Below are 23834 nucleotides of genomic sequence, written 5' to 3'. Positions count from 1 at the left end.
GATAAGGAGGAGAGAAAAACAAGGTGTTTGGCAATAAAGCGAGAGTAAGAGAGAAAACAATGAAGAAAATGGACATTACTTGCTGAAGACTGATTGGATGAAGAAGGTGTGATGGATCTATGGGGCAAGGTGGGGCATACATAATCATGAAGATATGCAGGACCAGTGATGGAGCGTTTTGGGCGAGAAGGTGGTTGAGACGGGTTAAGAGGAGGATCAGGAGAAAGGGATGTGAAAAAGTCAGGGAGAGGGGATGTGGGAGATGGGTGGTCAATAGGAGACACAGGGTTGGGAATGATTGCGGTGAAAGAATTGGATTGAGTAGACTGAAATGGAAATTGGTATTTAATGAATGTAACATCATGAGAAAAGAAAATTTTTTTGGACTCTAGATCATAAACTCTATAAACTTTTTGAGCATGAGGGTAACCAAGGAAAACACACCATAAGGCTCTAGGTGAAAATTTATCATGAGAAGAATGAAACGTATGTGCATAGCAAAGACATCCAAAAACATGCAAGTGATCATATTTAGAGAGAATGTTAAAAAGCAACTCATAAGAGGATTTCTTCTCAAGATTAGGAGATGGAATGCGATTTATAAGAAGAGTGGCAGTTAAAATGCATTCAACCTAGAAAATGAGAAGGAGGTTGGCTTGAAGACGTAAAGCTCGAGCAACATTAAGAAAGTGTTGATGTTTACGTTCTGCAACGCCATTTTGTTTGGAGGTCTCGACACAAGTGCATTCATGAAGAATGCCATTGTCATGGAATAAATTTTGCATAGAATGAGATAAAAACTCTTAACCATTTTCAGTACGGATATGGCGAATGGTGAACTGAAATTGATTTTTTATAAGAGAAAAAAAAGTTTGAGACAGGTGAATGCTTCAGATTTGAAATGCATAAGGTAGAACTATGTATGGCATGAAAAATCATTAATAATTGTTAGAAAATAATGAGCATTAGTAAAAGATGGAGTGGGATATCCTCCCCAAATATCACAATATATTCATTTAAAAATGGTCGTGCTTTTATTGTGATTCAAAGAAAAGGGTATTCGAGCATGTTTAGCCCGAATACAAACATCACAATGTGCAGATATATTGGCAAAAGAAAGATTTTTACTTAAATTAGAAGCAGGATGTCCAAGACGCTAGTGCCATAAGAATGGAGCAATGATGCAGGAAATGGTAGATGCTAAGTGCGAAAAAAAATTGCCAGATGATTTTAGATAATAGATGCTATCACGAACTTCACCCATTTCAATCAACTTTCTCGTGCGCAGGTCCTAAAAAACACAAAAGGTAGGAAATAAAAGGGCTACACAATTAAGAGCTTTGGTGATTTTATTTATGAACAAAAGATTGAATGTAAAAGTAGGAACATAGAGGACATTAAATAAAGAGAGAGTAGGGGAAAATCGAATGGTACCAAAGCTAGCAATGGGAATAGTCTCACCTGTGGGAAGAACAATAGGACTTCCATGTGTAACAGGATGACAAGTTTCAAATAAGGACTTATTGGGAGACACGTGGTCAGATGCACCATTATCTAAAACCCAATCTAATTTATGTGAAGAAGAAACTATATGACAACAAGACATATAAGCAATACCAGAAAAATTTGTTGTTGGGTTACAAGTAGGCGAGGAAATGTCCATCAATTGTCCATATTGCTCTGCCGTGAGATCTAGTATTGCACTTTTAGTTATTGTAGGTAGATTTTTTTCCGTTAGTTACATGATGGGCAGCATGGTATGCATTTTGTTTGCTACCATTAGAGCGTGAATTCTCTCTTGAGTGGTCCCAATTTGTAGGATGCCCTATGATTTTGTAACATGAATCCTTCCAATAACCGGCTTTTCCACAATGGTCACATTGTTGCGTCCTCTTTCTCTACCTTTAGAATTAGATTGGCATGAAGTGAAATTTTGGCGACTTGCAGACATAGCAATAGAATCTGTGGAGATTGAAGGTAAGTGTAACAGCCGTTGTTTCTCTTTCTGATGAAGGATAGAGTACACCTTGTCGACAGTGGGCAAAGGTTCCATAGCAAGAATCTGGCTGCAGATAGAAATGTAAGATTCATGAGCCCCATCAAAAACTGGAACACCCTCTCGGTTTTTTGGATCGAACATAGCTCTTTTAGACCACCACAAGAACAGATTGGATTCATTTGAAGTGCTGTCAGTTCATCCAAGTATCCTTTAATGGTGCTATAATAAGCCATAAGTGAGAGGTTACCTTGATTGAGAGTGCAGATGTCGTGTTTAAGCTTGAAAACCCGTAGGTTATTACCGTGAGAGATTCGTTCTTCCAAATCAAGCCAGACTTCTCTTGGACTATTGTAGTAGATGATGGTGTTGATGAGAGATTTATCAATCGAGTTTAGCAATCATGAAAAGCACCATATCCTTGCAGCGCTCCTAGACTTGAATTTCTGTAGTATTAGAAGTTAGTTTGGGAAGAGATCAACTAATAAAACCAAATTTATTCTTAGCGTTGAGGACCATCCATATGGCGTGCTTCCACATCGAATAATTATCACCTATGAGCGGCGTGGAAATAAAGATTGTGCCTAGATGGTTAGATGAGTGCAAGAAGAAAGATGAAGCAATATCACCAGAAGAATTGAGAAGATTAGTTTCATATGATTGGAAGGAGGCTTCATGGTTGCATGTTGACATGAAGAGATGAAGAGCAAAAAAAGATTGTTTAAAACTCTGATACCATGTTAGAGAAGCTATGACAGAGACAAAATATTGAGGAGAAATGTTTTCTCTGCATATTTCATAAACAAAAGCATACAACATATATGTATACAACTCTAGGGAACAAGGATCCCTTGAATAGTGGCTATGATATGGGATATACAGTAATGGTGGATTTATACATAGAGAGAATTAAAAGAAGTCAATGATTTGCTGAGCTGTGATATTTGTATAGCTGTAATATATCCCTTGAATGGTGGCTGAGATATGGGATATATAGTAATGATGGATTTATGCATGGAGAGTATTAGAAGAGGTCAGTGACTTGTTAAGCTAAGATATTTGTATAGTTGTAATACCTCGACTGCAATCCCTTCTCTCTTTTCTCTAGCAAGCAACATCCCTCCACTCCTCTCCGAATCCGCTGCATCGTCGTGCCTTTTTCCCGACTTTTTGATGCCTCCACCGCCCTCATCATCCTCTCCTCCGGTGAGATCCATCCCTCCCAGCCTCCACGGGCATATCAACGACCGGTCTCTCTCAATTAATGCTAACCCTCCACTCCATTGCTTCCCCCTTAAAAAAAACACTGACTCTCCTCTTCTCTATCCCTCCTCCGATCTGCAATCATACTGTGTCCTTCCATGCCTTTGACACCTCCACCGCCATCCCTTCTCTCTTCTCCTAAAGTAGCATCCCTCCACTCCTCTTTAGAGTGCGTCGTCCTGCCTTTCCATAGCTTTGATGCCCCACCATCCTCCCCATCCTCTTCTCCAATGAGTTTCATCCCTCCACTCATCCCCTGGACCTTATCTTCTCATGTCCACCATCCTTCCTTAGTCTTACCCTTGAATCCTCTCACTTCTCAAGCCTCCCTCTCCATACACTCTCATATTTCTCCACCTCTTACTCCACTCATCTTTAATATTGTAAGGACTTCTCTTTATTTATCGTACATATTATTTCAATCTCTTTTGCTCATGTGTGCGCTTACTCGCATCATGACAACATTTAATAATAACCCAAAATAACTATTTATTTTAATTATACTTATTAATATGACATTGATAATCACCATAAAAAATAAATTATTTATTATATTAATTAAATAAAATATAAATTAATTTATAAATTAAAAATGCATTATAATAATAGGTTTTAGTAGCATAATATAATAACAATATAACATACTAATTATATTAGATTATATTGTATTACTATAGCAATCATAATATAATAATATAATATTATTATAATTATATATTGATATTATAAAATATTATTATATTTATAATAAATATAAAAACTATTATTTATTATAGCATTAAGATTAAAATATTAAAATAAATAATCTATAAGTTAGAGTTTTAATACTATAAAAAACAATAATTGAAAGTACCATACAATATCTTTTATTATCATTTCTAAATATTAAAGTACTTTCTCAATTTAGTTACTAAATAAATATTAAAGTTTTAAATTATTTTAGAAATATAGTTACGAAACAACAAGAAATTTTTTATTAAAAACTCCACTAGCGAAAGCTCTGCTACCAAAAACTCTATCAACAAAAGCTTTGCTTCATACAACAATGTCAAACAAGATCCTAGTTAAATTGTCGTTAAAATATTATTAAATTTAGAAAGTAATAATATTTCTAGTCTTACAAAATCATTGTTCAAATTAAATTTATGAAATGATAATTTTACCTAGCAAAACTAGTTCTAAAAGTTAATAATTAAATACTATGTAAGCGATGCTAATCATCAAGTAAAACAAAAGCATCTTATCCACCACAACAACATTTAACAATAACTAAAATGATCATTTATTTTAATTATAATCATTGAATTAAATTATTTCTATTGTTATTTTTCTTTTTTAACAAAAATTGACATGTACTTCACTTCATTGTTTTGGATATTTTCAAAACCTTACTACGTAAATGATTAAAATTATTAATTATTTACGTAAATTCTGGTTTTTTTTAATCATGCATGAAATTTCATGAAAGTTTTAAAAAATTACATGATTTATGATTATTTTATATTTATTCTATTATTATAAAATAGGTGCAGAGAGTGGATCCATATTTAAAGAGAATAATCAAAATAAAATTTATCAATAACTACGTATGTTAAAAACAGATATACTTTATTTTATTTTCTGGTACTTTGAAGATTCCAATAAAAAAGTAAAATTTATCAATTTTATTTCAAATAACTAAAAATATCAGTTTAACTATTTCCATTGCATTCATGAACTATAGATGTGACAATGACCTATTATTATAATGTATGCCATCATTTCCAACATCTAGTCCTTTTCATCAAAATGGCTCAACTATCGAGCACAACTTTCTCGACAGAACTCCATGAAAGGATTGAGCCTCATCTTATGGGCAGCTGCCAACTTGATGTCAACCCTAATTATTGGTGCAAAACTTGTTTTTTTTATCATGTCAGCATTCTAATGTTTTCTCTCAACTACAGCTGATAAAGATAAAAAGATTGTATGTAGACTCATGGATATGATTTGCTTGCTTGTTAACTTCAAAATATCTCCTTCAAACACATGGATCTTTATATTGATGAAGACAAATGATGATATTTTCCCACAATTTACAAAAAGATTTAATGAAACGTATGTCTAGGAGACAAACTCAGCAATCAATAGCAAAAATTGATCTAAAAGCTGGCTGAGATCTTTGAGACTTTCCACTGTGATGACCATTCTCTTGTAAATTTGGTCTCGAATTATAGTCTCAATCACTGGTTGCTTTCGACATAGGTGCCTGATGGTATTTTTGTTAAGACAGCAAAAATTATTTGCAGATTTATTTGGGAATAAGATTCTTCTCAAGTTGGCTTTTATTATAAGGGTCAACACAAATTAATTTCCCCTAAAGCTTACTGTGGCCTGGCAATTTAGAATGATCACCACTATCAAGAGATAGATATATATTAAAAATGATACGCTGTATGGCATAAAAAGTCGTTTGATAGCTATCCATCTTCTGATAATGGCCATTGAGCAGCGTACATCAGTCTGTGGTGCAAACCGCGCACCGTAGAGGATCCATACTCATTTGGAATTCAAGATGGGCAAAGGTGGCTACAATGGGCAAAAATGTGATGAAGTTATTGCAAAATCATGAGACTCGCTCTAAGCTCAACTAGTCAAAGACAAATATGGGATCAAACGACGCGCTCTCTTGAGAATAAGGAGCTCGCAAGAATGACAGCTTGGAAGACTTGGTGCATGGCAAATGAGCATTTCAAAACTTTCTACCAAGCACCAACTACAAATCAGCATGTATGATGGGTAAGACGGGAACCAGCCCCTCTTAACTACTCCAAGATATACAGATGGCTTTGCAATGTCATGTCAAGTGAAACCTTCAAATGTTTGCACCAAGACCAGTAACCCATATGGAAATTAGATGGACATTACTGGCATCCGTTTCTTTTATATAATAGCTGATATTTACATACTTATCTAGAATTTGATCATCTCAGTAATCAACCATGCTGTCGTGTATAATCTATCCCTTGAATCACATGTAAAAATTGTGTATGGCAAATTTACAATATCAATGCATCCATCAGTTTGCAAGTGAGAAACATCTATTTAGCTGTCATTTGTAGAAGCTGCCAATGAAATTTGATTGGGCTCTGGAGGGGCATTAACCAGTTTAACTCCGGACACCTACCCATGCCCTCGGAAGCCCCCTCTTCGCTTATCCTGGGTTGGCTCACCTGACAACACAATTTTAACACAAAAATGAGTTGCAAGAGAATAAGTTACCAAAAAGCTCATTTACATTGAAAGATGAGTTTCAACAAGCACAAGATTAGTGGTGCAACAACAGATGATGTACATCAACTTTGTCCCAGGGTTTGGAAGACTTGACAACGAACAATAGTGAGCTTATCACTCTGCCAGGTTTCATAGCCATGCGATCTGGTTACAGCTTCCACCAAGTTTCAGGAAACCCATGAACTGAACCATGGGGCCCACTTCTATCACCGACCTAGCCATGCGTTTGGCATATGGGCAAAAGAAGGCATGGTAGCACTTCTGTAACCAAGATAAACAAAGAAAACCAACCTAAAGGCTCAATGCTTGAAATGGAGCTCAGGACATAATCTCTCCCGCTAGGATCGCTGCCCGAACTTTCAAAGGCACATTACTTGTAACCAACCACTTTGACGTACATATAATAAATACAGCACAGAGGCATGGTGCTTGCAGAGTTGAAGTTTAAAAAGGGAACATTCACAAAAATTAGGAAACTGAAGGTTTTATCCTATCAGCCAATTTTGATTTACCTAATGGTGTTTCAGGTGACAGCCAACGGTTGAAACGAATAGCAGAGTGTGGCGTATGAATGCCATGCTCCGATGATACTAGGCTTCTTTGGCATACTGCATCTAATATTGTTCATCTATCTGATACAAGACTCAGATTCTACTACCATACTTATGGTCAAAAGTCCATTGCTTTACCAAAAATAAAGACAGAAAGCCTCATTAATGTGAAGTAATCAGAAGAAAACTCCCCAAAAGCGTCAAGTATGCAAAACTAGACTTGTACTAGGCAGAGCACAGCGGAGCTGAAAAAACTCCCACTAAGTTCCATGACATGCAAGCCGACCCATTAAATCAAGTCTTCAATCAGAATGTTAGGTTTGCATGTATCCATTGGTCCAACACAATATCATGAAATAATTGGAACTTAGGGCAGCCATAATACTACTAAATGATGTGTTCTCTGGGGACATCAATCAAATGGCCCAACATGTATGAGCCAATCCAGGCACTCAAAATCCCTTGAAATCCTTGTGGTCTTCTGTGTCATTATAGAGGAACATGAATAAAAAAAACAAAGAAAACAACAAAATATATCTTACCAAAATCCTCTTCATCATCATTTTGACTCGTGAAAAATGGAGTGAGATAATTTTTATCCAATGCAGTGAAAGATGTAGTGCTGCAGCAGCGATCCAAAAACAATCAGGTCAAAGAGCAAATAAAAAGCCTTGAAATGTACATAGAGATGACCTATAAAAACTGAACCAAACCTTTCATGGAACTCTTTGAGTTTCATCTTTAGCCTACTCCCAGATGAAGTACCCTCTTCATAAGATGGGGCAACATAACCATTGTTTCCCTCGTAGCTCTGCTGATAATAATAAAATATTGAACATTGATAGATGATTGAAGTGATAACAAGAGCAGTAAGCTGTTGTATATATTCATATTCACTCTAATTCAGTAGGTAAGAAATCTAGCAGCAAGGTCTGCCGTACTTCCCGATACGGGGCGTGCCATACCATACCGAGAGAAAACCGATGCAAAATATATTCAAGTCGGTACAAGCCCCGTACCAAGGCGTACCAAGGTGCATACTGGTCCATACCGAGGTGTACTGAGATGAAAACTGAGAAAATAGGTAAGAAAGCTAATTTGGCACAGAAGTGTACCGAACCAATAAGATACCACTACGGTACCCAGTACCAAGATTGCAGATCTTACTTAGCAAATATATGATACAAGCACACAACAACATTAATAAATACAGGCTAACCACTATTCTCAAGGGAAAAAAAATCATCTCAAGAGAACAACGATAAGCCTAGCTTAATTTCCAGGAGTGTTCCCTAGGAGAAACCCAAGAACGTGCTTATGTGGAAGAGGAGAATTTATACAAGTTCATGAAGAAGCAATGCCACTCAATCTGCAAATAAGCTCATAGGAAATTACATATTTATAAGAGCCATTGATGTTGTGAGAGAAACGAATCAACAACCAATTTCAGAGAACACAAATATGTTGTGTCATCTGCACAATTGCCAAGGAGAAGCGAGCCCACATTAACTAGACAATGTCATATATACAATGGTACCAGGACAAAAATCTTAATGGCTTGCAGAAAAACAAAACGGGATAATGGAGTAAAATAAATAAACCAGATCATTTTGACTATTAGCTTCCAAGGACTTACTTCTCCAATTGGACCATCGTAATCATCACCTACGACTTCCAGAGCTTCAAGCATGGTGCCAGTTGAGCCCCCAATCAATAGAACCTATAAAATTACTCAAAAGGGATCAAATAAATCCAAGGTGCATCAGAAAAAGAAAATCTTGAAACATTTCCATTTTGAAAAATTCAGATACCGGAATTAGATATTGCATCTTAAATAAGCAAATTATTCATAAAATTGAATCACGATCTATCTTCTTGATCATATCTGGGATAGGTTATTTGAGTTCATAGAAGACCAAGCCATCAAGCCTAAAAACTGAACCAGAGTTAACCTTTCCAATTAAAAAGATGGGAAAACTAAGAAAAAGAAAGGACGTAAATTTTAGTTTCTACATATCAATTAAAAGAAAACTCTAGCATCACTCTCTTTACTGCACCTTTTGTCCTGATTCTCTCTAATAATATGAAAGTCCACCACAAGCCAGAATTTACTATTAGCATTAAATCCACTAAAACAAGTTTTCATGCTTTACAGCTTTATCGTCTGCATAACAAGACTCAAATCAGCTAAATCAGTTAATTTCCACCATAAAATAGATCTTCTTTGTAAGGTAATTAGGTCATTAAGATGTTTCACTTGAACTCCAGCAAAACATATCCATTCACGGCTTTTTTTCAAACACACTTCACCTCTCCTTTCACAACCTAATCCACATCGAAAGAACCAAAAATTTGGGTGCAAATACATCATATGATTAAAAGTACATGCTTCCTCCATTGTGCCACAAATTCCACCATGTTTTGATAAAGAGCACTTTTTAAGCATGAAATACCTTGTCAAATCATATATCTTCCATTGCCTCTGAAGGTTCAACTTCCAGAAAATGCTCATCTTCAAGTCACTGAATGTACCACGAAAATCTTCTTTTCATAAAAATGACTCACTTGACCATGTGTTTTATTCATAGTATAGAATGTACCCGAGATATTATGCATTTTTGCAACAATACAGATCTTGTACATCATCATCTTCTTCAAGCGCCACTCTGCATTTTCTTCCAACTTTTTTTAATTGATAATATTACCTTATTGATCCCAATCACTCCCACAGAGTCATTGCCACCTTCACCATCTCCTATAATTGACCTCCCTCTTGCCTGTGCTTTAGAACTTGTTAGTTATTTGTGTATTGAGATTTTCCACTATCTAGCTTTACACCAATTGCACGATGTAGCTAGGCTGATGCGTCCATGGATAAGCCATCATCCCACAGCCAAGCTTTAATAGCTATTAACCCAACCATCAGTGACTTATCATTCCTACCATAATCTATGGTCACATAGTGGGGCTGCCATCATCCATGTTCTGTCTATACATATAAATAGTCACTACAGCATATTCCAATATCTTTCAGACTTCACTTTTTACTTTTTTTTCTTCCACTTTTTACCCTCTTCTTTCTCTCTTCCCCCATGGGTCCTTGGTTGCCTGTGATTGAGGCAGCTTGTGGCTCGCACCATGACGCTTACCCTCATCCTCTATGCCAAGCAGCACGTGAACAGATTTGCCTTTTTTTTCTCAAGACTTCTGGTTCACGAGCATAGCAGCCAAGGCATCAATTTATATTCCATTGAGTGGATTCTTCCATTTTCGCTAATGCCCAAGTGATATTATTTCTGTTCACATGTCAAAAAAAAAAGAGAAATATATGTTTTTCTGCACTACTGTGTCCTAAAAATATGGCAAATAATGTGTCAATGTGGTACAGCAAGGACATTGTTAGATTATAGCGATTACAAGAGAAATAAATGACTAATGATGGAAAAATAATGTCATTATTTACCAAACCACAATTGATTAAATAAAATATTTTTGACTACTAGCTGGATAAAAAAATCTTCAATCCAGTACAGGTATTTCAATTAAATAAAAATAAATGAATAGTGTTAATGATACATGATGATTGTTGTCTGCACTGCATAACGGTCATTATAATGGAATAGTGGCTAGATAACAGGCAATATTTAGACATCCATTATTACCATGCACAGCAATGACAGATCCCCCAGTGAAAGCCTGAAACTAACTAGTCATTATTATGGTCATAACACCCGATGCTTTAACAAAACTATCTGCACATAGTTTATTAGGGTTTGAAATAAATGTGGCTATATCAGCTGTTACTTTTGTTTTAATGGAACATAATGCTCGATAACAAAAAAAAAAACAAATAACAGCATTATGAGCCCAAATCATGCTGATCAAATAAAAAATTATTCTTAATTGTTGACTAAATAAAAAAATATTCAATGGGCACAAAAGATTGAATTTAGAAATATTACAAAACAACAGCCTTAGTGAATGCTGTAAAAGCTAAATAACGGATCTTGATCATATAACGGCCTTAGTAACAAAACAACAGTCAAACAATGGTGGTTATTCAAATACTTCTTATGCATATTATAGCATAAGGAACCCCCTCAAAAGTATAGTGGTCATCATAATATTATGATGGGTGTTATTTAAAATCATGATTTTTATTGACGAAATTCACCTCTGCAACAAAACTTTTAATGTCTGCAGTAGCCTTTCTAATATGCATGTCTGTTATTCACTAGATTACATATGCACACAATTGTACTAATGTTAGTTGGCATTCTCTACATATGTGCATAGGTGTTGGGTTTTTTTTGCATGCCACTAAAGTTGTTTGTTGCATTCAATTTATGTGCCAAGTTTTTGCTTTTTAACTGCCAGTCTACTGCTGCTCCATTCATGCATATCACAGTTTTCATCTAAGGCAATTTGCATACTTGTTTTTTTTCCTTTTTTGGAATTTTAGTTTAATGATACTGCATATTTTGTTTCCATCTTCTGCATAATTTATGTACATCTGTGTGTATATATATATATATATATATAACTTTCTTCCTATGTTTCCCATGCATGGCATGGAGCTTGTGCAAGTTCCTTAGTACAACAGTTGTGGCTGAATAGCATACTACACCATTATAAGATGTGATCATGTTTCTGAAATGGCCTATGAGAACCTATTTTGTGGATGTGGGTCTGCAACAAAAAAAAAAAAAGACCAACCTAAATGGTTGAATCAACAAATACAAGGTTTACAGGATGGCATATGCCTTTCTCATTATGATCTTCTTCCTATACTCTATATGGCATATTATCCACCATATAGCTATTGACTTCATGAAGCTCACTTGGCGCAATGCTTCACTTCTCAAACAAAATCTCTGCACTGGATTAGGAAGGATTTTTAGTTTTCTTGAAGAGCTCATATTGCAGCATATGATGACACGAGAGTACTGTTGGTCTTTTTTGGAAGGGATACCAGATTGAAAAAAAATACAGAAAGCTTGGTATGGAATTTGAAGAAGTTTGGCACTATGAAGTTTGTGACTGCAGAAGAAATTGATAGTTTCTTTCAATTGCCCAGAAGTGCAATTTGAGTCAAGACTCTCCAAATTTCAATACACAGTACATCAAGAGGATGGACATATTTCATTTAACTTTTACTGAAAAAAGAAGATCTTTGATCAAGCAAGATGCATTATTCAAATCATCCAAGAAAATCAAGAACATCTCAATGAGATGTGCATTCAGTAATGCAATGACCAGGTCCCAATATGCACTTTAAATGTGCATTGTTTGAAATGTAAAGCAGGCATCACTAACAACACCTACCGTCAGGACAACTATCGCAGTGGTAGCTGTGAATATTGTTTGGCCATGCCCTTCAGGAAGGTCATGGATTGATTGCAGAGCAAGAGCAAAAGCCATAGCCCCTCTAAGTCCTGCTTGCACAAAAAAATATCCATCATTTAAAGAAAAAACTCAAATGTAATTTAACATTCTACCATAGCATATCTACTTACCACTGTACCAAAGAGCCTTCTGGTATTTTGGGGGTATTTGGCGATGTGCTGGACGAACCAAATTGACCAAGTAAGCACAACCAAACACATTTGCCGCCCTAAAGTAAAGACAAATCAAGATGGTCAAGCAATGTTATAGAAGATATTCTTAGAATCACATTGCTACAAATCAGAAATCCCTAGAAACAAAATTAACAAACTAAAGCATGAAATTGATACAATGTAAAAAGTGTCTGTAACATAGGAGAAGGTGATGGAATCAGAGTGCAAAAGGTGCATGCATGTAATATTCATAAAGTAGTCTTGCCTAAAAAAAAGATTTAAGAAGATATAGTATGGACAAAGAAAAATCTATAAAGAATTATAGTAAACTAGCAAAACCACCACAAAATGCTTGTTGCATGGTTCACACTAATAATATCTACAATAAATTACTGTCTGTTCATATTAGCATGTAAATGTTGAATACAAGACACAAGCCACCTATGAAGGGGCAACTTTGACAGAAGCTCCAATATCACAGAAGCATAAATATGTTCATGAAGAACATGTTAGATTGGCACAAACAAGGCTTTACGTCCCACCAGCTTGGAGCATGCCAGCCATTATATTTGTTTTGTGCCATGCCCCAAAAAGAAAAAGAAAAGAAAAGAAAAGGACTTTTTGGCACACGTTGGTTCCCTGAAAATAGGCAGGATACAGCCACACATGCATGCCCTGTGCTGGCACCAGCACAGCTTGGCACGAAAAACATTGGGTACAAGGCCTATAAATCATTTTAACATTTTGCTTTAATCACATCATAGAGTCTAGCCCTTGCAAGTCAAGATGCCTCAAAGGCTACGGAAATTATCTCGCCATTAACCTTCGATTTGTGTAGTGTTGGCATGTCCGCAAAATATTTGATATGGGACCAATAACCGAAAATGCAAACAATGTGTAAGATACACTCAATGTACTAGGTCCATTAATCAATATAAACTTTTCATTGAAAAGCCTAATCCATCTAACATCAAGAAGCCTTGAATGTGAGGCTAGGGAGATTTCCTGGCTTCACACCTCTTATACTTTTCATTGAAAAGCCTAATCCATCTAACATCAAGAAGCCTTGAATGTGAGGCTAGGGAGATTTCCTGGCTTCACACCTGCAACTTAAGAGGCAGTGCTGCACCTTGCAACAAGTAAACACCCAAATTAGCAAGCTGCAGCAAAAACATACATGCTAAAATTTATTGGGATGCAATTTACATGACTAACACCACATATACATCTATAGACATTCTGTGGTACATATCTCTAACACACCACCCTATCTTTTTCCAACTCATAAAAGACAAACATTTAGTTCCCTAGTAGTTCATGTTTTAATAATGCAGCAGTCTAAATCTGTGGAAAGGTTAGTAGGCTGCTCAATAGACTGGATATAAAAAATAATTAAGTATGCAATTGAATTTTCACATAAAGTAACAACTAATTTTCATGCACTCATCACTCATGGAAAACTGGAAGCCAGAGTAAGAGCCATGAGGAAGAATTGCAAGCAATAAAAGTAATCTATAAAGCCGCAGCGAGAAGAATCTTGAATTGCAGGTTAGCTCATGACATGATGAAATGCCAATGCACAAAAGTCAGTCTCCTGAACAACCAATTCGATGATCTCAGATACAACATGAAGCAAGGATCTAGCAAGGATCTAATGAAGCAATTGATTTTAGGCATTTAAAATTCCTAAATGTATGATATCTTGTCTCGCTAGATGGAGAGACTTACGCCCCCTAGAATATTGCTCATGCTTGAAGGCAATTATCCATGAGTAGAACTCCAAGATCAACTGCTGAGTCTAGTAAGCAACCTCAAATACAGAGAATAAACTTTATACACAAATTCTAGAGGGAAATTACCAAATCTCATGAAATGTCCAAAAGTCAGCATTCTACAGTCAAAGCTGAAGGTCCTCAATAGTATCATATTTGTAATAAACATTGCAATGTGATTGATTAGTCATGATATCAGAGAGTTGCACAACAAGGAGGCAAATGGCCAATCGACGGTTAAGAGATAGAGGCTCCAAAGAAACTAAATCTTGGAAGTTTATTGGGATAAAGCATGTCAAAAAAGTAAAAAAAGAAACAAGAGAGAGAGAGAGACCACCAATGAGTCACTGGACAGCGAAGTATGGAAAAGAGATGTGTGGGAGCTAGCAAACAACATGCAAGGACCAAAGATACGTTAGTTAAAGCCCCCAAAAAATGTCTAAACACTTGATGAAAGGCACAAGAGTACCTAGTTGAGATCAACACCAAAGCAGACAGCGACAAGATGGCACCCAAGTGATTGGTGTTGGATTGACAAGGACTATATTAACTTGATTCAAGACAGAACTTATAGAACAAGGTTCGCCATCTCAGTACCGAACCCTGTATAGGTACCATCCTATTATAGTATCAGTACACGGTACCATACGAGACGATAAGACATATCGAGTGTCGATACGGTACAAGACTGGATACAGATTTGGTACCAATATAGTACGGTACACCCGGTACTGACAGGTGCGGCGAAACTTCTTGTGAAAGATATGCAACATTCATGTATTTCTTTAAAATGCTAATTAATGGTTAAAAAAAAGGTTTAATGGATCAAAAGAATATTTTGTATAGGATGGATAGAAATGGCATGTAGATGATCACCATTTGGAATTTATGAGGTTTAGATATCACATACCAATGGTTACACACCTAAAATTTTTATAAGGAGATTAGATGACGTAAAGAAGATGGACAGTAAAAGTATAGCGTTGCTTACAACCTAACCACCATCTTCAAACATAATTAAATGTGGGGGCCAAAAGAAACAATAATAACAAAATCTAGCACTCTCTTCCATGCAAAAAATAGAAGTCTGACTCATCAAATTCCAGTAACATTAACTATTGGAGGTTAATGATGGTATCCCACAATAAGACAAGCAAACATCCTAGGGCTAGGTCTTGCAGCAATCTACCAAATCGGCCATTAGACAGCTAGCAATATATGTTAGATCTTGGCAATGGCCTAACAAAAGACTCTTGGATCGTTACAAATGATACTAGAGTAGACCTAGCCCATAGCCCATATGAACTAAGGAACACTGCAGCACGAGCCTATTTGGAGCTGACCATAGGCCAATTTTGTTTTTTGTGATTGAATTTGATTTGTTCTTTATGATTAGACCCTTAGCCTAGCAAGGATGCTAAAGATTGAACAAGGGGAGCATGTAAAGACCCATGCGAGTATGCGTCTAGTCCCAAATCAATTATGCAAGAAGATCTTGAATACTTATACAGAGCCAAAAAATCCTAATAATACCTTCTAGCTGGCCTTTTGAGGTGAGGTACTAGGTCATTATAAGAGGTATTGGCTCAAAAACTGATCGATTTGCTCAAACCCAAAGTGATACAAACGACAAATCGATTTAACTGCAATTTTAAGCAATTCTCATAAATAGGATTTTTTTAGTTGAAAAGGGCTTAAGAGTATATCTAAACCGCGCATTGGTTGGTTCACGGTTCAACTGGCCGGTCTGGTCGATTTTCAAAATATTGTTGCTAACTAGCATTAGTACCAAGATATACCAAATCGATATCGGAGCTTATACCAACCGGTTCCGCATAGTACAGATCTGTACTATGCCATTATGGGACGTACTGAAATACAAAGAGTTGGACAAGGAGAGAAAGAGGGAGAAGGAAAGAGAGGGAGAGGGAGAAGGAAAGAGAGGTTCGAGCCATCACTAGGAAGCTTCAAGAGCTCCAAATCTGGCGATGGGGATAGAGAGAGAGGGGGGGAGAGACGGAGGGAGAGAGAAAGGCTAGGAGAGAAATGTTTGAGCCATTACGAGGGAGCTTCAAGAGCTCCAGATCTAGTAATGGGGTTGACAGAGAGAGGAAGAAGGGGAGAGAGAGAGACTTACCTAGCTGGAGACCTCGTTGTCGTTGACTCGACGAGGATGGAGGGCTTCAATGATAGTGTCTCAAACCAGAGCAAGAGGAGAAGCTTCGAAAAGGGGAAAGGTGAAGCTTTTACATCCCGGACGAACCGGCTAAACCATGCCGGTGATCAACCAATCCAATTTGGTACGCCTTGAATCGGCCAGGTCGGCACAGTTCGGCTAACCTTGATTGGTACAAACACACATAGAATATCTTTATTTAGTTTTTTTCTATTTCCTCGAAACTCAAATCTAAATAAAAGTTTTTCAATAATATACATTAACATAAGAGCTAAAAGAGGATTTTTTTTTTTTTTGTTAGAAGCATCAATCTTTCTTTGATAAAGTTCTATTTTTGGGAAAAACTTCAGTTTTTTCTTGCCTTACATAATTGTTTTAAAGGTATTTTTATAACTGAATTGACACGTGCTTTGAGTTTAAACAAGCAAAATCTACAAACAAGCCAAGCTTCATGATCTAAGCAAGTTCAATCTTCACTTGATTCAATTTCAAGCTTCAACAAGCTGAGCTCGAGATGGCTCAATTATACACGTGTGGAGATTGGGGAGAGTTGCGAAGCTCATCTCGAGCTCAAGTCAAGCTTGATCTGAGCATTTTTTTTATTTCTAGCCAAGCTCAGATAGAGCTTTGCTAGCTCATGTTTAGCTCGTTTGCACCCTAATGAGTACACCCCTTTTGAATCAATCCATGCTGAGATACAGTATGTCACCACATTTTTGCAATTTTGATATTGGAGTACTGGGTGTCAGCACAATACCATACCATACAAATAACGTACTAATGCAGATAGTAGCAGATTCAACTATTGATCTCAATTCTTGAAAAGTCACAAAGAGCATATATTGGTGACACAACATCCTTGAAGCAAATTTTTGCTTCATCCACTCTTCCACTTTTCTATCAGACATCTTTCTCTATCTCAATGTTCTTACACGCAAAAGATTCAAGCTTGTAAGCTGCTCAAGTTGGGCTATCTCATCACAATCAATGCTTGTTGAGGCCAATTTATCATTTGATTCTACAAAAATCATTTCTGTAAAATCCAATTTCACTTTAGTAACTAAGTTTTGGCCCGTTATCCTCTGAAAACTTCATTTGCAATTCCAATTTTACATAAACCCCTAGATATAACAGCAAGTAACATAACACCATCCAATAATGACATCACAACAACTCTTGAATCTCAGCAAGAAGATCATTTATGATGGAGCAAGTTATGCACTTTAGGGTCAAACCTTGGTGTTGCCACAAGTGCACCTAACACTCTCACCACATTAGTTTCTAACTCTTCTCAAAAGTCACTTATGCATTCCCTAGTAAATAGACATAACAGAAGATAAAAATGATGAACCATGTAATATGATCTTAATACCTTATCCATAAAATTCAGTTCAATTTTATGAGCCCCTTTATCAAGGGTCATGTCTTCTATCAATGCAAGCATCCCTAAATATAAGAAAGTTAAAAGAACATATTAATCTTATATTAGGATCATATCAAGTTAGAAAGCACAACTCTTATCATTTCGGCATGTTTGCACTATACACCAAATCCTGGAGAACCTGGAGAAGCTGATCGATGAAGAGCAAAAGAAAGCCTGGCTAATAAGAATGATCTACAAAATGCTAGGAATGTAACTGCAGATTTTGAACTGAGCTATCTATCTCCACATCAAGCTCGCTAGATAAAAAGTCAATCAATAAATAAATTGCAGAAGTAAAAATCAAGGCATCCAATACTTTGCCCTTATAACAGAAGCATAAATCACAATATAGAAGTTTTGTAGGAGAGTCAGAAACTCATACCTTGCAACTCCTATGAACAGCTGGGTGTTTAATGAAGACTTAAGGAAAGAACAAGACCATGCCAAAGAAACCCTCTAAAAGTAATAAAATTTCTGCATAATGAATAAATTTTAAAGGATACAATTGAGAAAAAGATAAATCCAACATGTGACCAGCTATGTTGTTCCATAGCAATATCAAAACCCATATATATAAATCTGCAGACAAAACAAACTTAGTAAGGAAAGTTAATTGCAAAGTTGGTCAAGAAATACAATTAACATTTATAAAGAAATATAGGTATTTAGTGAAGATAATGACATGATTCATATAAGAATTTAATAAGCATTAAAAAAAATCATTCATGCAACAATATCTTACACAAAAGTTTCAGCCAATGATGATATAAGGTGGAAAAAAGCAGTAGCAAAGCGTTGAGAGTTTTCTGACAAATTTGAGAAGGTATAATGCTTCATGACCTGAAAAGAATGGAATGAGAAAGAATCTTGAAACCATTTAGCACCAAATATGGATATCTGTACAGGTTAACAGGTAAAAAATGTACTTACAATTCCAGTGAACAATATAGAAACAATTCCAGACAGGCCAAGACCCTCTGCTAGCATGTAGCTGGAGAGAAAAATCAAACAATTAGCAAATTATGACTTTCAGATGCAACTGAATGCAGAAATAAGAATTCAGTATTGGCTTACGAAAAATAAGGGAAAAGGACAAACAGACAGCACTCCAAATTCTGAAGACTGGAAGAACAAACAAGGTCATTCAGTACTTTTTATAGCTGCCAACTGATATGAGAAGATTGAAAAGAAAAAAATCAAAGAATAGGAAAAGATGACTGCCATACTTACTTGTCAATGTCCAGTCCGGCATACTTAAAGAGGTACCAAGTGGTCAAGGTTTTTCAATATAATACACATCCTTGTCAGAATTTTTCAAGAAAAAGAACCCAATGCTATAACAATATATGCAGCAATATTGAATATTATAAAGAGACGAGGTGCATAGACCAGATATATCTTGTTATACACCATCCATGATGAAAAGTTGCAAGTACACTTGTTACCCTCCAAAATAGATTACTGACCATTTTCTTTAATCAGTAAAAATCTGATCTTGATATACAAAGCATTATATATGTTCATACGTAGCATAGACAAAAATAGGGTGTAAAAGGAATCTAAGTCCTTGAGAATGCATATACAGAACATAAACCATTAACTGGTAGACAGCCAAATTACTTTTTTACTATTCTTGTTTCATGTCTTAGGAACAGAATTCCAAGAGTAAACTTTCAATTACAACATACGCACAAGAGAATGGGAAGCATCAATCTAAATCACCAAATCACAGCTTCTAAGTTGTCTTTGTGCCGCTGCTTTATCAGCTGCACCATTTAAATAACCATGGAGAGAATATTTCCCATACTGTTCTTTAGACATGATTCCAAGTTTCAAACTTGATGCTCAATCATGTCTTTTGACAACATGTAGATCTGTAATTTGTTCTTCACCTGGTCAGACTGTTAGTAGTTCTACTTTAAGAACTAAACCTACTAAGAATTTTCCTGCTTGAAAAGGACAACCTTTAAGAAAATTGCATAATCAATCAACAATTGACCTAGGTGCAGAATAGCTCCACTCAGTGTTATCTACTTGCTTAAGCATAATTCCAATCTTGGGTCAGATAAGAGTTCGCAGGGTTCTGTGTGATCTCTGCTTATTAGTCTGGCTTACATAACCAGAGTTTAATATTTCTGCACTCATCTATACTATCAACCTACTGCATATCAAGGGGACACCAGACCAAATGATCAAAGATCGTTCTAAATTTATATGAGTTTATAAAATATAATATCTTGGAGGCTACTTCCATTAGAGGGTATATTGATGCATTTTTTCCATTAGAAATACTTCAATTTAATGTCATCCTCTCTAATGTCCAGACATTTTAGTTTTATGTTACCTCTATATTTACTAAATCTAGGAAAATTCCTAATCCTAGGCTTAACAGTTGTTGACCACACCAAGGTATCACATTATGCTACTCTCTCCCTATTAATTTTGTGCTTTGTAATTTCAGTGCATTTCAGCAGCTATACAATCTGCTTGGAACAAAAGCAACAGCTAAAGTTGAGGAGAACCTGGCTCTGCACGAGCCCACACTTGTAATCGCTTTTCTCTATGAATAATTACTGCAAATCAAAGATTTAATTCAGAAGGTAGTCTCAATTCTCGAGCTCCAAAACTTAGCATATCGCTGAAGATTCCACAGACAAGGCATAAGTAGAATGAAACATCTATCCTTGGTTTCAAAGATAAAAACCGGGTGAAACAAGCCACAATCACTAATGAAGTCTCCCTGCTGATATAGTGAAAATAAACCATAGAGTTTTTTGCAATGAACACAGATGGTCAATATATAGCCTACTCTCCATTAATTCTTATGCTTTGTAATTACAGTCCATTTCAGCAGTTATACTACAATCTGCTTGGAACCTAAGCAACAGCCAGAGTTGATGAGAACTTGTAATTGCTTCTCTCTATGAATAACAGCATCATCAGTCAACAATGACGGCAAATCAAAGATTTAATTCAGAAGGTCATATGAATTCTTGAGCCCTAAAGCTTAGCATATATCACTGAAGATTCCACAGACAAGGCATGAGTAGAATGAAACATCTATCCTAGGTTTTGAAGATGAAAACCAGGTGAAACAAAAACCACAATTGCTGAATCATAGCCTCCCTGCTGATATAATGAAAATAAATTTTAGAGCTCTTTGCAATGATCTTAGAAGGTCTATCTATAGCCCACTCTTGAACTCAGCATCAGTCAGATGATGTTCATTTGCATGCCTTTTATATTATTGAACAGGTTAATGCACTTGTTTATAATGAGATGGGCCCATTCCTTATTCATTGAGAGACTCAATGACTATGCTTTGCTCATTCATAACCCTCAGATTGGCTACACCAGCCTCCTTGACATCAACAGCGATCCCCACTTTCTAAGCAAAACAAAACCAAAAAAAGGTATTGCCATTAAGATTTGTTCTGGACTTCTAGCTACTTCTTGTCCCTTGAGGTTTGTTTGTCACCCAAGATTAATTAATAATGCAACAAGAGTGCACCTCAGATCTTGATATTCAAAACTTGGGAACACTTAACCCTATAAGCACAGTGCTAGAACTATTTGACGAACAAAGACCTTAACATAAGTCAAATAGTCAGATGATATTGCCAACATTCCTCAGACATTTTGCTGATATGGTCATACCATTTCCATCCACCTAATAGTCACATGATTTTTTCAGTAGTCCTCAGACATTGCACTGATATGGTCATAGGATTTGCATCCAGCTGCATATTGACATTCTTCACCACACTATAACACACACCTTTGCTACAGATTAGTCATTGATAGTGACCAAATTCCAACAATGGGTATATGCATCTATTTGAGTCGTGCTTTGTTCCCACAATTAGCATTTTTGCAACATCAAGGCAACAAATTGTACTGATTGATATCCTTCTTAAATAATCATTATGCCATTAAATGACATGAAATCTGGATTTTCACCAGTGAATAGAGATATCAAGATTGATATTAACTTCATCAACCAGGACTGCCTTGGCAGTGGACCCTCTCATTTTCCTAAACTTAATTGACTTCATTGGTAGCATAGTCTAATACTACATAACAATCTCAATATGGTGCTCTTAAGCCTATAAGAAATTTCCGCAGGAAGTCAGAGAATGTCCGTTCCTGCATCTTTTAGGGACTCAACCTATCCTTTACTTAATAGTAAACTTCAATTACTGATCAAATAATGTTAAACAACCACAGAAAAAAAAAACAAATCTGAACTTCCTCAAAAAAGCTATATTAGCAATAAGACATGCATACATGCATAGCCCCACACCAACATACTTGCAGCCCCCTCCCCCCTCCCCTCCCGAAAAAAAAAACACATACAAACACACGCACTAGCAAACAAAACACCCAAAAAAATAAAAAAATATAAATGCCCATGGCCACATGCATGCATACACAGCTCTGTAATTTTTGATTAGTTTCACATCATAAGCTTTAGGAAAGGCTTTCCAGTGCCAACAGCAATCATATGAAGCAAAGAGAAGTAAATGATTGGAAGACCAACCATAGATTCACCCATGCAGTTCCTTTCTCCAGCAGACCAGAATTGAATTGCTTTGCCTCTAAATCAAATAGCTCTATAAATCATGCAAATGTTGCATTTTGATAATCAGATTATTCTATTTGGTCCTTAAGCGTACAGATGTTATATCAAAAATATTTTCAGCCAACCTTAACTAACATTTTACAAAAATCATCTGACTGAGGCAATAAAATGGATTTTGCAAGAAAGTGTAAAATTAAGAACAAGGAAATTACTAAAATTTATGTTAGCAATATATGAAAGGCTTTGGTAGAAATGAATGACTATGACCGTCCATATGCTGGGCCTGGTTGAAGAGCAACCCAAAAATCTAGGGCTTGTGTTTTAACCGAAACCATGATGCTTCACTCTTCAGATGAGTTCAGGCTGACTGGGCTGAGCTTTTTCTGGGGGGTCAGATGCTGGGACAAATTTGAGGCCACCGGGCCCAGCCCATTAACACTCTTTATAAGGCAAATTACAAGAGCAAAAGTTCCTCAAAAAGAACATGTCCTGAGGATGACAGCCACATTAACATTATCCAACAGAAAAAAAATATGTAAGTACATTATCCTTGATGCCTAAGCTTTCTGACCTGCAAATATTCTTCTTTGTACTATCATACTTTTTGTTATATCAGTCCCTCAGCAAGTATGGCTACGGTACTTGCTTTTCTTTTTCTTTCCCATTTCCTAATCTTATTTTCCATATGCCTGCCTAGTTACAATAAATTATGAGCTAGCAAAAAACTAGGCATCAAGAATGGTTCGTATAATATTCAGGAAACATATAACAGGAAAAAAACAAGTAACAGACTTCTCTATAAATCTGCTGAGAACAACTACAAAACGGTATTGGAAAGGATATGAGAGCAGATGTGAACCCAACTCCAACCCCTGTAAAAATAGAATATAAGTCAATTGAAAAATAAATTCTTACAATTAAATTACTGCAGTGAAATACATAATTAAGTTGCAACAAACAAAAAACTTGAGACAAATCCAACTCTTATTTAATCAGGTAATTGCCTGACAGGCTCAACTGCCTATCACTTACATGACAAGAAATGATGCATGACGGACCAAAATGTACAAGAAATGAACAGGAAAGAAAAAAGATTCAATAAATTTAATGCAAATCTGTTACTCAATAGTCACCAGTTGACTATCAATTAATAACCAGAGGTAGCCAACAAATTGTTCGATTGATTGGATCCTAATGGTAACAGCACTTTGTAAACAACTAGACAAATCTGAGTTCCAAA

General features: G+C 36.1%; 1 protein-coding gene across 3 annotated transcripts in view; it reads right to left on the bottom strand.

Moving 5' to 3' along the window:
* Positions 1-6120: 6120 nt before the first annotated feature.
* Positions 6121-23834, bottom strand: part of LOC103713551 (sodium/hydrogen exchanger 6-like) — a 29328-nt gene continuing 11614 nt past the window's right edge. For 2 of the 3 annotated variants that reach the window (XM_088716361.2, XM_089928984.1), the window contains 13 exons: positions 23438-23466; positions 19243-19274; positions 19087-19134; positions 18943-19003; positions 18755-18852; positions 18516-18591; positions 18395-18414; positions 12600-12697; positions 12409-12518; positions 8720-8803; positions 7797-7894; positions 7626-7705; positions 6121-6471 (listed from right to left, as the gene is read on the bottom strand). In XM_088716361.2, coding sequence (XP_088572487.2) covers positions 6422-6471; positions 7626-7705; positions 7797-7894; positions 8720-8803; positions 12409-12518; positions 12600-12697; positions 18395-18414; positions 18516-18591; positions 18755-18852; positions 18943-19003; positions 19087-19134; positions 19243-19274; positions 23438-23466 — 884 coding nt within the window. In that variant the 3' untranslated portion in view covers positions 6121-6421. Of the gene's footprint in view, positions 6472-7625; positions 7706-7796; positions 7898-8719; positions 8804-12408; positions 12519-12599; positions 12698-18394; positions 18415-18515; positions 18592-18754; positions 18853-18942; positions 19004-19086; positions 19135-19242; positions 19276-23437; positions 23467-23834 lie in introns of all 3 variants that reach the window. The other variant, XM_088716362.2, reaches the window with a different exon arrangement.

Source organism: Phoenix dactylifera, chromosome 2 (assembly GCF_051530095.1).
Source record: "Phoenix dactylifera cultivar Ajwa chromosome 2, Ajwa_hap1_PhDact_Kaust_v1.1, whole genome shotgun sequence".
Lineage (NCBI taxonomy): Eukaryota > Viridiplantae > Streptophyta > Magnoliopsida > Arecales > Arecaceae > Phoenix > Phoenix dactylifera.
The sequence above is the reverse complement of the archived record's forward strand: the minus strand, read 5'-3'. Positions and strand labels throughout refer to the sequence as shown.